We start from the raw sequence: 12,811 nt of genomic DNA, 5'->3' as shown, positions 1-12,811 counted from the left end.
CTTTACAGTCTTTTCACGTATTCTTTGAGCAGAACGTATTCTGTTTAGTGTCTGCTCATGTTTACCGAATAGAAGGGGAAGACTCTGTACGAACCGCTGAACTTGCGGTTCAGTTTTGTCACTATCATCAGCGCACGATGACTGAATCATTATACCAAAACAATGCGTCACTGTGCAGCTTGATGAGGAAGGCGTGAAGAAAACTTTGGGTAAGACAATGTATTGACTCTGAGATTGGTTGATAGCCAACATGTCTGAATGTTCCATTGACTAGACCGTAGAAAGATGGGAGCTGAGAGGGGGTCAAGGAAAAGTAGAAAGATCTTTCGCTATTTAGCCGCATATTTTTTTCCTTTCGGGGTTCGCTGCAGCCAAAAGCGGGACAAAACGTGCGTTACATACCCCATGGGAGGCAGAAGTACACAGATGAAACGTGTCCTAGACGTTCAGCACGCCCCGAAGCCCTGGACCTATCTGTCAAAAAATTAAAAAAAGGAAGAGAAAGGAGAAGAAAGCACTGGCTTCGATCCGCCAGACGACCAGAGCATCCACCTTGTCGATCGTACTGAACTGGCTGCTCTGTATGGTTGCTCTATAAACCGTCGTTGTTTTCCATTCCGTTGTCCATTCAGCCTCGGCGACGATTCAGCCATATATCCGGTGCCAAATGTGGCAGCTTCCAGTTCAGTGCAGGTTCCCCAAACCGCGTTGGTCCGACTCTGATGGATCGATCAACGTATCTAAAACCAGAATCAATGTTGGTGCTTGCCTTCAGTTCAAGCTTCTACGAAGAAACGAAAAACATTGCGTCCAGTGCAGTTGACAACCTAAAGAAACTAAAACAGCCGGTGGGGGGTGGGGGGTGGGGGGAGTTCAGCCTAGTCTTTACGCAGTGCATGGTACGTTAGTGCACTGCTCAAAGTTTCGTCCAGGTAAAGAACCAGTAAAGTCCATGGCGTACATGCCAGTATCTCGCCGACAGGGCCCTCTGACAGCAACAGAGGTATTTATTTATTTCTTCTTCATCGTGCAAGAGTGTGAGCAGCACCGTCCTGTCTAGTTTGGGGCCATCGCAACTTTCAGCAAGCATTTCACATTCAGTCTTCTTCCTGATCCTCGCTTGCTCGTGCAGACCGTGTGCCGGTTGATATGAGGTATTTAAAGTGTGCTTTCCTCGAACACCGTATTCGAAATCGCCCGCACACACGTTAGTGTGCATGTCATCCTGAGGAAAACGTTCTAGGGAATGCGTACCTGCATAACGAGTCCCCTAATGATCACTAAACTTAAATAACACGAAGTTCTTGTTGTATCATTCTCTCTGTGTCGATTTTCAGTTGATGTGGATAGTCAACGCCTGACGTTCTACCTGTGTCTGTTTGTGTCCTATCTACTGTCTTTGCTACCAACTCGTCGCATTTCCACGACACTCTAGAGGGGTGGATTAAGTCTTGCAGCTAGAACGGATCATGCCCCCAAAATGAAACAAGGTCAAATGCGTGCCTCCTACCACTGATCTGCTTTTGTCCACCGCGATAGCACTCAACTGTCTCCCGAAGACTACTACCACTACCATTTACCTTATAAATCATAATGCGCTCGATGCCAAATAGGCATTTGAAACATCAAGATTCAACTGGCCAGGCGGCACAGACGATGATCAACAGTTGTCGAGAACGACGATGGATAAAGTTGATCAACGATCGTGTCGATCTTCAATCATTGCTTCGAGTCCTGCAAACCGTGTCCCGATAGCCGTGACCGTCAGCCCTAGCAGAGCCCTTTACTTGTCAAAGGCAAATGTCTATTTAATTGCGATGAACAAGAGCCAAACCATGTGGAATACCACAGAATCGGTGACCAGATTGTCGTTTCCTGTATCCGCGGCTGCGTTGTCGCAGTAAAAAACAAATAAATACAGATAAATAAACGTCTCCAGGTCGTTCGGCCTGCCTACAAGCCATCGTCATATCTGCCTAAAACCAATTTTCGATGCACTACACAATGCTTGTCCGTGTCTCGACTTTTGTCCTCGCTTTTATTGGTTGCGCTATTGGCTGCAATATGATATACGAACTATCCGAATCTTCCAGCTTTTTTACAATGCATTCATGTTTTACCTGTAACTCAAGTCGTTTGAAAGATGGGCGGTGATGTATCCATGATTTAAAAATGCATGTCACACCACGTGTTACGGATACGTCTTCATTGCAAGGTATCGTACAGGCCAATCACATAACATCTCATGCCCTGATTTTGCGTTGTTTCTCTGCATATTGCTACCATTGCCGATAGACATGTTTCTCTCCTCTGATGTCCCTGTAGTTGATTTAATCTGAGAAATAAAAATAAGTCATTTAGAATATAATATTCCGGCAATACTGTGTTCGAGCACGCTTCTGTAATACCATTATGGGTGCCGTGGACCCATAGTTATGATTTAGTCTACCAAATCGGCTGCCGCTGCACTTTGTATCTGTGGTATGTACAGGCGTCGCCACCCTTAACCGTAGCGCGTGAGCGCGTGGCCTGCTGGAATGCCAGCGCCGCCTTGAGTCGACGCTGGGTTGAGCTGGAGTGGCGACTGTGTGGCCCTGGTAAACGTGCTTGCCCTCTCGACGGGAACTCGGCAAGCACGCACGGATCACCGTCTAAGTTACCTACTCTACAGACACTTCAGCGATAAGAAAATCAGTATACCAGTAAAAATATTAGTGTGCGTTTGGAGTATTTGCATCCACACAAACACGCTACCAAATCTGTCCTCAACACCATAAAACAAAATAAAATTTGTGCGATAACACAGATCATAGTGAACAGAACGCTCAAAGCACAAGATGGGTGAGGCTACAGTGTTTGCATACGCTTCAAAGTATTTCATAATATTGTGTCCCTCAAGCTCGCCCTCCCGCAAACCGGCATTTAGATAAAGCGTGGTAGATAGCGCGGTTGGTGTGCCTGTTGGGCGGGAGCGTTAGGTGACACTACACAGCAGGTGATACATCCTACTACGCCGATTTCCCCGAGTTCACCCCGTCGAGAGGAGGCGCTCGTGTACCATGGACTCCCAACATCGACGGGAGGCGGCACTGGCATGCAAGCAGGCGACTGGCGACGCCTGTACATCGTCCTGTACCTTCGTCTCAAAATGGCTTTCACACCGCTTTTTAAGCACACGCTTGGTCGCGCTGACAGGATGGTATGCTAGAACTTCGAGACTGGGCGAACAACATTACTGAGATAACGTTCATGTTGGCATCAGTGCTCGGTGCCTGTGCATTTGATCCATTTCCAACAGCGCGCTTGTACACGAATCCCACTAAAAGAGACACCAGCTTTTACAAACTGTATAACCTTTACATCATTTTGCTTGCAGCTAAATATGATGCTTTCCTTCATGGCCTATGACAATCGACTACTAAACAACACGTACCTCGAAGAGCTGTTCAGTTTGGTGAGTATGAAGTCAAGTGTGCCTATACAGAAATCCTGTGTCACGACACCTACTCTGCACTTTCTTCATCGTGCTTCGTCTTGGTGCTGTTTTGGTTATTCCAGGTGCTCTTGCTTACGAGTTTTCTTTTTAATTCGTTGCAGTAAATTCCTTACACTTATCATATCTACACGTAAGACGATCTAAGACAGTCGAAAGACAGGTACGGGACTCGAACCCGTGCTCCGCAACAGACACCCCATTTTTATGCTACGATTCATGAAGGCAGTACCAGTTGTGCGGTAGTGGTGGTGGAGGTGATTGACCTGCTTGCCGTAGTCGACAACGCTCAGGTGTGCAACGTCACAACTATTGCAGAGGGATAGTGCGTCCGAGGCCGGTTTCAGAGGGAAATGTGCCCTCATTTGTGATAGAGCGGCCGGACGTAGCGGCTAACCGAGGAACCAGCCACACCAAAAGACGGGATGGGAACGAACGTTTATTCGAGGCACTTAGCGAGGGAGCTAAAAATGACGATGGTGGTGATGCTACAGGCGCTACTGGTGCACCCCCTCCCCAAACACACACTCACGCCGGCAGAATGTTGGTAGTGATGGACAAGAACCAGGATATCAGGTTTGGAAGCCTTAGAGGGTGGTGAGATTGAAATGAGGGGCAGGTGGACGGCCAGGAGCGTGCGGAAGAGGGTCGAGAAAAGCGGGCCTCAGGGGGTCGATAAAAAAACATAGCTGAGAAAACAAAAAGCGCGAGGACAGTGCATTTATGCTGCTGAATAAGGTTTCTGAGCACTTGAACATCTCGTCAAAGAAGCGAAATAGCAGCCGGCTCGGGGGAAACGGACGGACATGAGTCATGGTTGCAGGTACGAGCAGAAGGACTGATACTCAGGTTGACGGGAGCGGCAGCATATAAGATATGGGCAGCAGATATGGCAGCATATAAGATATGGGCCGCTTCGAGAACCTTTTCAGGGACGTCGGCTATAGCTGCCAGAAGGGCCAGAACCCCAAGGTGGCCGTACATGTGCCGTAAGAGCTGAGAAGGCTGACGATCTCCGACTTCTTTGACCACTAGCAGCTGCAGCGAAAGCTCGCGCCCCCCTCAGAGGTCCCCGTTCAATGGTTAATCGCCTTCCGAAGGGCATCATACGCATCGACAGCAAGAGACGCGCTGCACATGTCGAATACTTCCTGCACAATTTCTGGCAGAAGATTGCTTATGAGATGATGAAACTTTAATGCTTTGCTGAGTGATTCCAACAAGGGCGAACTGACACTCAGCCATTTGGAAGCAGATGTTCTGGTGAGGGGCGTAGAAGAGCGGAAGCTTGACGGCCACCTGGCCGATCGAAGGCGGCTGGAGCGGGGCATTGTTGTCGAAGGACATTCTTGCCGTTCGGGTAACGAGTTGTGCAGCGGGAAGTAGCGGCTAAGCAACGAACCAGCCGCAGCAAGAGAGGGGTGAGAATGAACCCTATTCAGAAGGGTGCACAAATCCAAAATGCAGGGGCAATTTTTGACACATGGACATTCACACAAGGACATATTTTACGAATTGTGGGCATTTAGGCACATATTTCGGACACATGGGGGCACTGTTTTCGATTAAGCCGTACCAGGATGCAGAATCCTCCGAGCGACATGTCGCCAATCGGCAGGCAGATCGCTCGATAAATAGGAGGTCACCAACGAACATAAATGTTGCCTTCACATAGAGACCTGTCCTCAGATGTGAGAGATGGGGCAGCGCTAGTGCAGAAACCTTTGAGCACCAGCTTTGCTTCGAACTCCTGGTCCGGTTGCAACACTTGATGCGAATTTCGTTCCTCTGATTGCGCTTAGGGTGTCTAAATACTGCACTGTTAAAACAGAACTTCACCGCATTGCACGCTCCTAGCCAACCATCATTCCGAATGCTATCATTTTGTGTCCATATTTGCTGAAAATAGGAGAAGGAACCTATCTGGGACTTGTGCATGTCCCAGATAGGCTCCTCCTGTTTTGAACGAATCATAACACATTATGATATCATTCGAAATGGTAGTTGGGTAGGAGCGTGCTATGTGGTGAAGTTCTATTTTAACAGTGTAACACCTCTGCGTAGGGTGAAGAAAACGGCGTCGTCTGCTACCAATTTCCGCAATCTTGACGCACTCGTACAGCTCACGAAGCGCTCAGTAACAAAAGCGGAAATCTACATTAGGAATATTTTTGGTAACGACAGCTGTTAAGTGCCCAATTTCATGAAGATACTGTCCCGTGCGTCGCATCGCCGAAACCCTTCTCTCTCTTGGCGGGAGTCAAAGCGAGGGGACGCGAAAAAGGCGCGCGATGCAGTTTGGTCAATTCGGAGAGTCACGTGGGCTATGACGTTGGGTCACGCGCCTCAGAGATAAACTGGCGGTGGCGGTTGTCACTTCGTACTTCGTAGATCAGGGCTCTAAACCCATAATAAGGAAGGAAGGAGGGCACGTGAGGGGTTCCCCGGCGCGCGTACCGGCTTCTCGTCACCCGCGGCAGCAGCAGCGGAGACGGTGCTGCTTTTGTGCGCGGAGGTGAATAGTGGCATTATGGGCCGTCCTAGGGAGTGTACGTACGGAAGATCTTGCTGCTGACCACAATCAACAGGGCCAACCATACACATAGCGGTAGACAAGCTCAAATAAAGAGCTCTGTCGCTGTTGATTTGATGACACTGTGACTTGCAGCACATCTGCCCGTTTTTTTAATATGTTAGTATCTCACCTCCGTTCTGTAGGACCCCAGAATAGAATAGTTGACACATTAGCGTGTGTTGAGTTACTATGCGGCACTTGACGTCTGTAGTGTTGAGCCTAACTCCTCTAGGACAGACTTGCCTCTCACTTGCTTGTAAGCGCATTACATGCCTCTCACATATTGCCCCGTGTTTCGAGAGTGTTATACACCTGGAATGCTTGGAATGCAATGCTTTGGTGCCTTTGTGCTTGTGGCAAACGGCTTTATTTCTTCGGATCACTATGTGTGTGAGTCTAACCTTGGAAATATTTTCCTCTCCGTTTGTTTCAGGTAGGAGACGTGACTCTAGGAATGCCATATATTAGCAGTTACCTCGATTTTAGAAGGAACAATATTCGCAAAGCTTTATTAGACCTTGGGAAAACGTCCCTGAGAAACGAATCGTAAGAGTCGCAAGTTTTCTACCTACATTTTTACTGTTTGCTCGTGTATTTTTACTGTTCTGTTGTGACATATCTGTAGACGCTATTCTTGCTCATACGAGTTTAGTCTTAACTTTGGGATTTAATGTGATAACTTGCAGGCGAACAGTACGGAGGCGTCGTATCTGAAGGGGGTCTTGAAGTATCCGCGATGTCCTCGTTGCGTGGTTGCAACTCAGTTGACCGCGGTGGCATCTGGCGCTCACTCGCTTATTTATGGATCGCTTACCTTTCGTCCTTGTAGTTAAGTCTGTTTCATCTCGTCCTTCATTACCGTCAGGGTAGGTGAAAGAAAATTGAAGCGTCATACTCGAGACTTTAAGTTGATGAAAAATCGAGGCAAACAGGAGTAATGTTTCATATTATGCTACAATGTATGTCCTTAGGAATCAATACGCTACGACACTTTGTCTCTAGGGATGGGAAAGGGTTAAGTTTATAGAAACCACGTGACGATGTGTTTGTCCACTCACAGGGCAGGAATAACGCTCCCACTGATCAAATCCCACTGATTTTCCTTTTTTCTTTGCGGAATAGCAAGGAAAGGTTGGACTGACCTTTACCCCCTTTTTTTCCTTTGGTCTAATAAATATACCCCCCCCCCCCACTGACCAAAGGAAAAATGATGAAGGGATGCAACATAAAACGCAGAGATAAAATAGTTCATTGTGAACTATGAGCAGTACACGAAATCCCGTTGTCCTGCAACAGAGTACGTATAGGACAGTCGGGGCGTTGCATCAAGGAGTGGTTGATGGAACATAGAAATAATACAAAGGGCACCGTAAAAGGCACCTCAGCCGTTTATGTTAGTCGATGTGGATGTAAACAAAAGCCGGAACAAACACTGATAAAAGGCAGACTCAGGTCAAAAGGTAAACGGGAAACTTTTGAAGCATTCTTAATTTGGAAAGAAGGGGAGAAAAATGTATGTATCAGTGAGCCCTCAATCGCACTTTGTAGAGGACGATGGTCTTCCTCTACATGAGACCCGACCGGCGATGATGGTATGCCACGGAGAGGCGATGACGGTGGCCTATCTCCATGGCCGCGCCTGTGGAACTGAGAAGCGGGTGCTCCATGCGCGTGGCCATCCTTGTCGTTGTCTAGCGTCCGCTACAGGGGTCCCCCTGCCGTCAGCGGACGCATCGCAAGAGCTGGAGTCCAGGTAACGCGCCTGGGAAAAGCTGCAGTTGCGGGCGACCGTGGTATACGTTCATGGTCGAACATGTGCATGGCACGGCGCACGTTGGCGGCATGTCAGAGATGGTGAAGGGCCGAATTGCTCCGGACGTGATGTTCTTCGTCTGGGTCACATTTGGTGACCCGAACGAGGAACATCACGTCCGGAACAATTCGGCCCTTCACCATCCCAAATTTGTGACGACACCATCGAGCAGCACTACCTTCGGCACACACGCGCTTCACAGATTAAGCCGCCTTCACTCCTGCCGCATCTCTGCACTCTTCACCGCACCCAACGCTTCTCACTGCCGGCCGCGACACTCGAGCCTTGCGCTCACCTGCCGGTCGCGGCAGTCGCGGCAGCCGACGCCACGGCACGCTTCAGTCCGTCTCGGCATCTCACCACATAGCCTCGCCTCACTCACTTCACCTGGGACTCTCGAGCTTCGGCTCCCGTGCCGGTCGCGGCACCCCAGGACCACGACACCGAGCGCATCACTCTCTCTCGCTGGTCTCTACCTGACGGATCGTTGTTTTCGTCCTCACCATCTGTGACATGCCCCCAACGTGTGCCGTGCCATGCACCTGTTCGACCATGCACGTATACCACGGTCGCCCTCAACTGCAGCTTTTCCCAGGCGCGTTACCTGGAGTCCAGCTCTTGCGATGCGTCCGCAACGCACCTGACGGCAGGGGGACCCCTGTAGCGGACGCTGGACAACGACAGGATGGCCACGCGCATGGAGCACCCGCTTCTCAGTTCCACCGGCGCGGCCATGGAGATAGGCCACCGTCATCGCCTCTCCGTGGCATACCATCATCGCCGGTCGGGGCTCATGTAGAGGAAGACCATCGTCCTCTACACACTTAGTCAATATGAACAGAGTTTGTAGAGATTGAACTTAGATTGTAAGTACGGTAAAGGATGGAGATATGCAATGTGTTCTGTGTTGTTCCCTTGTGTGTTTACATGTTCACCTCTGGTCACATGACACACCTGCATAAAAGCAAAGGCATTGACAATAACTTGTTGTAGTGGGGCAGTCGTACCCGTGTACTCGTGTACTTTTTGCTCGTTGTCCTTATAGCTCCAGTTTCTTCATATAGTAACAATGTTGATCGCCATGGGTCCACAGAGAAACCAGTTGCCCCTGAACCACAAAATATGATACTCCCTTATTTGGGACAGAGACCAATGGGCCGCTCCACGTGCAGCAGGGGAGAGAGAGACAGAGAAAGAGAGAGACAGAGAGAAAGAGGTACAATGTGGTGCTCGGCAGACAGCTGATCTACGTACTTGGATACCGGATTTCAACTGCGCGGCGGTTTTCTGTGCCTCAAAGCACACTCTCCAGTCCGTCCACAGAAAGACTGGTGTTTTCCGTATTCTGTGGTGTCATCACAGCATCCGAATGTTTCGTATTTCTACTTATTGCACAGGTTGAACATCCATCCTCTTGCATTTGAAGCGTGAGAGCTGTACTCGCTGAACCCCTGAGGATACAAGAGCAATATGGCCTCGTTATGTAGCGGCTCTACCGGACGCCCTCGGTAGACTCTGTCTCTCGTACTTTAATGCGGCTTACACGATCTTTGAGAGCCCCGAGCGCGATACGCACCCACGCAAAGTTTCCACGGCGGCACACAGCTTTTCCGGTCTCCCGTTCCCCCATACGCCATGGAGCAGGGGCAGCACTTAAGCGCTCCAACCCTGCAAGCTGGGGCGCGAGAGTTCATCAAGAGCGCCACGCTCCGGAAAAGGAGGGACAACGTCTAGTTCCTACTAGTCTGGAGTTGCTACTTAACGCGCTCTTTGCCTCATTGAGCTGCGGAGAAGCCGTTACGCAGCGTAACTTAGTCCAGACCTGGGACGGATTTTGGGGGGAGGGTCCGAATATCCTGACCCCCATCAATTTCAGTCATTACGTAGAGTTTCAATTGACCTTGGTGGTGTAATAGCATGCTGTCCAGGGCACGGCTCCCTCTGGTCTAGTCCCTAACCGAAGCTAAACAAACGATGTCCTATGCCTTCTTATGATGGTGACAGTTGCCGTGCTAAACGTTTAAACTAAATTTTCAGCCAATAATTTGAAGTTAGATTTTATAGCCAGCGCTTTCGCTGTCATGACCTCGCTGTTAGCAACTTCTTCTCTACTCTTTACTGAGTCCATTCTCTATGTTTTAGATGACAGGACAATCTGTTCACGTGGGCATCCGGGTACGCGTTTTCTTCCGCCGATACAGTGGATGATGACTTTCTTGGCGAGCGGGAGCCTGTAGAGTCAAATCGGTCTAGTTCGAAGTCTCTCACCTGTATCAATAACAGTTGCTCCACTCAGCATGAAGTCTACATGCAACCGTGACACTGTGGTGCGAAAGGCGGTGCCGATGATGTACAGTGCTGATGATGAATGTAGATGTTGGCGCCAGTCTGGTGAGCCTCTATAATAATGCCATTAGCAAATTATCGTTGTCCCCACCCGGTAGTTGAAACACGGGCTTTCTTTTTATCTTGAGCACGTGTATATACGCTACGGATGCGATATACTGATTGGTTAGGAATGTCGGTATGGCACATTTCTTTGCAGACAACGAGGTACAAAATACTGTGACAGCTGGGTGCTAGTGCTTTTAATATTTTTGGCGGTCGGGTTTAATTAGTTGGCCGTTGGCTAGGGATTTCTGGACTGTCTTTTTGCTCGTTTTATATCATCATGTCGGGATACCGACTACCCCAACTTTCCTTGTTAGCGCACTATTCTTCGACATGGCCCAGCCGAAGAACCGTCTCTATTCAACGTATATATCAAGACCAGAGGCTCTTGCTTGAACCTGGTATGGAGGCGTTTGTGTTAAAGAGATGTATTGAAGAACAGATCAAACTCATAGTGACTGAAAGAGAAGCCTCAGAACAACCATCACTGACTTTTTCACTGCTGAAAATGTCGAATGTGGGCCTTTAACATCACCCGTGACGTGTTTCTGAGACAGAAGGAAAATACGTCATATTAAATGTATGATACTTTTGTTCTCTTACAATAAGTGTCGTGGTTTCGAAGGGCAGGTACTCGGTTGAGGACATTCTCTTCGTGAATCTCCTCTGCTCCCGGAATTATTCGTCCTCTTTTATTTTACAGAGGCGTTGGAAACCCCACAGTGGTCAACGCGTACTATTATCCTCAGACAAACTCCATCAGTAAGTGTGTTCCTCTACCATGTTCTAAAGTACACGTTAACATAGTAGTACACGTACTGGAGGCGATCTCTCACATGTCAGAATTAGTTCGGTGCGACGCCTCGCCCCAAGTTATGCCGGACAGGGTAAAGCGGAGCATAATGTACCGTCTCAAGCAGCAAAATGGGGCAAGCCTTAGCCGACCACTTGCAATACCTCATCAGCTCGGTGTGAAAGCGCAGCTATTGTCTGCGCCTATATTGTGGAAGTGCCTGGAAAAGTTTCCGCAACACATTGCTGCCATATGTTGGAACACGGCATCGGATCCGACCTGTATGGACCTCCGTGAGCCACCATGAACAGAATAGGGCGGCGATTGGACAGCTGCCAGCTCCCGTGGCGTAGTGGTTAAAGTAGCACATGAGTAATTTTTAACACCCTCTTTTCTTTTTATAAAACTGTTATGTAGGTCAGTAAAATGCACCATGAGAAGTTATTCACATGACAGAGTCATAATTATCGCAAAAATTGGATTGAAAGTACGTGGGAAAATGCAACAGTACGCAACGGCGGTGGAGAGCAGTACCAGCCTGTGATCTGCATGGGACCTCGCGCTGACGCTACGAGGACCACGCTCGCTGATTGGTTCAGAGAAATGTTGTCTGCTAGTCCGCTGTCATCTGCTACTCCGTTGTTCGGGGTTCTGAAAAAGCATTGCTCTTGGCTCGGTCATGATCCGGCCGTTCCTCCTATCACCAGTTCTCTGGGGCAACAGGCAAAACTGGTTTACGGCGGAAAAGGGACACGGTACTGACCGCACTGATTTGCGAACCAGAAATGTCCCTGAAACTTCATCGGTGACGTGCTTCTCCTCCTCGTTACAGCCGTGGTGGCGAGATAAGGGTGAACGCACGCAGCCATGTTTATGTGAGTTTTTTTTCTGGGAAACAAATTGCACACATCAAAACCTTTCGCGCTATTCCGTAAAATGACGCACACATTTTCATCAGACGTCGTAATCTGAAATTTTTTTGGATGGCCCTCTGTACTCCTTTAAGATGATCGCCGTCCACGCCGAGTTGTCGGAGTTGACGCTTGTTCGAATCCCGGCACTGGCTCACTGGGTTCCCCGGAAGACTTCCTAAGCGAATGTCTAGCTGTCATAGCTACACTTGCTCCGCGGCACTAACACATAATTAAAACGTATACCAAGTTCTTCTGTGGTCAGTAATTACTGCAGCCGTTCACCCTCCGTTATGGTTGTGCGGTCAATGATCATTGGCTTGAGCTTTGTGCATTGTCCTTGTAGCGGGGGTGGTCGAAGTAGAGTCCTGCACGGGCACGGGCCCCCGACCCGGGGCGGGGCCCACAATGACTTGGTAGAGACTGGGAGAAGGAGTTTATCGACAGCATCCTCTACTTCCGCAAAAACCTGACAGCGTAACGATAACACCCATGCGCTACGGTGTTAAGCCGCTAGCACTTGTATGTTTGTGGCCTTGTCTTCTCTTCTTATAAATTGACTTATATATGTGTTTGATAAGCGCTAGAAACGCGTACGTCACGGCTGGAAATACTAGGCCGGGATATACTCGCCGAGTCACCGGGCCGGGCTGAGCCGCATCAAAATATTGTGGTCCGGGCCCGGGTCGGGCCTGGAAAAATCGGCCCGTGCAGGGCTCTAGGTCGAAGTACGTCAGCTACTTCCAGGCTGCCGTCCTGTCCTGAACAGACTGTCGTCGTCTGAACTTGACAGTGCACGCAAGCTTCCCACAAACAGGTGTGGAGTTCGTCATTG

The 12,811-nt window shown here is 49.1% G+C and overlaps 1 protein-coding gene across 1 annotated transcript in view; it reads left to right on the top strand.

Annotated features, from left to right (window-relative positions):
- The window catches only part of LOC135370355 (neprilysin-1-like), a 101,231-nt gene that overhangs the window by 59,053 nt on the left and 29,367 nt on the right, over window positions 1-12,811 (top strand). The window contains exons 12-14 of the mRNA XM_064604090.1: window positions 3,377-3,454; window positions 6,502-6,614; window positions 10,976-11,034. Coding sequence (XP_064460160.1) covers window positions 3,377-3,454; window positions 6,502-6,614; window positions 10,976-11,034 — 250 coding nt within the window. The remainder of the gene's footprint in view (window positions 1-3,376; window positions 3,455-6,501; window positions 6,615-10,975; window positions 11,035-12,811) is intronic.

The sequence above is a fragment of the Ornithodoros turicata genome, chromosome 10 (assembly GCF_037126465.1).
Source record: "Ornithodoros turicata isolate Travis chromosome 10, ASM3712646v1, whole genome shotgun sequence".
In the NCBI taxonomy this organism is placed as follows: domain Eukaryota; kingdom Metazoa; phylum Arthropoda; class Arachnida; order Ixodida; family Argasidae; genus Ornithodoros; species Ornithodoros turicata.
The sequence above is the reverse complement of the archived record's forward strand: the minus strand, read 5'-3'. Positions and strand labels throughout refer to the sequence as shown.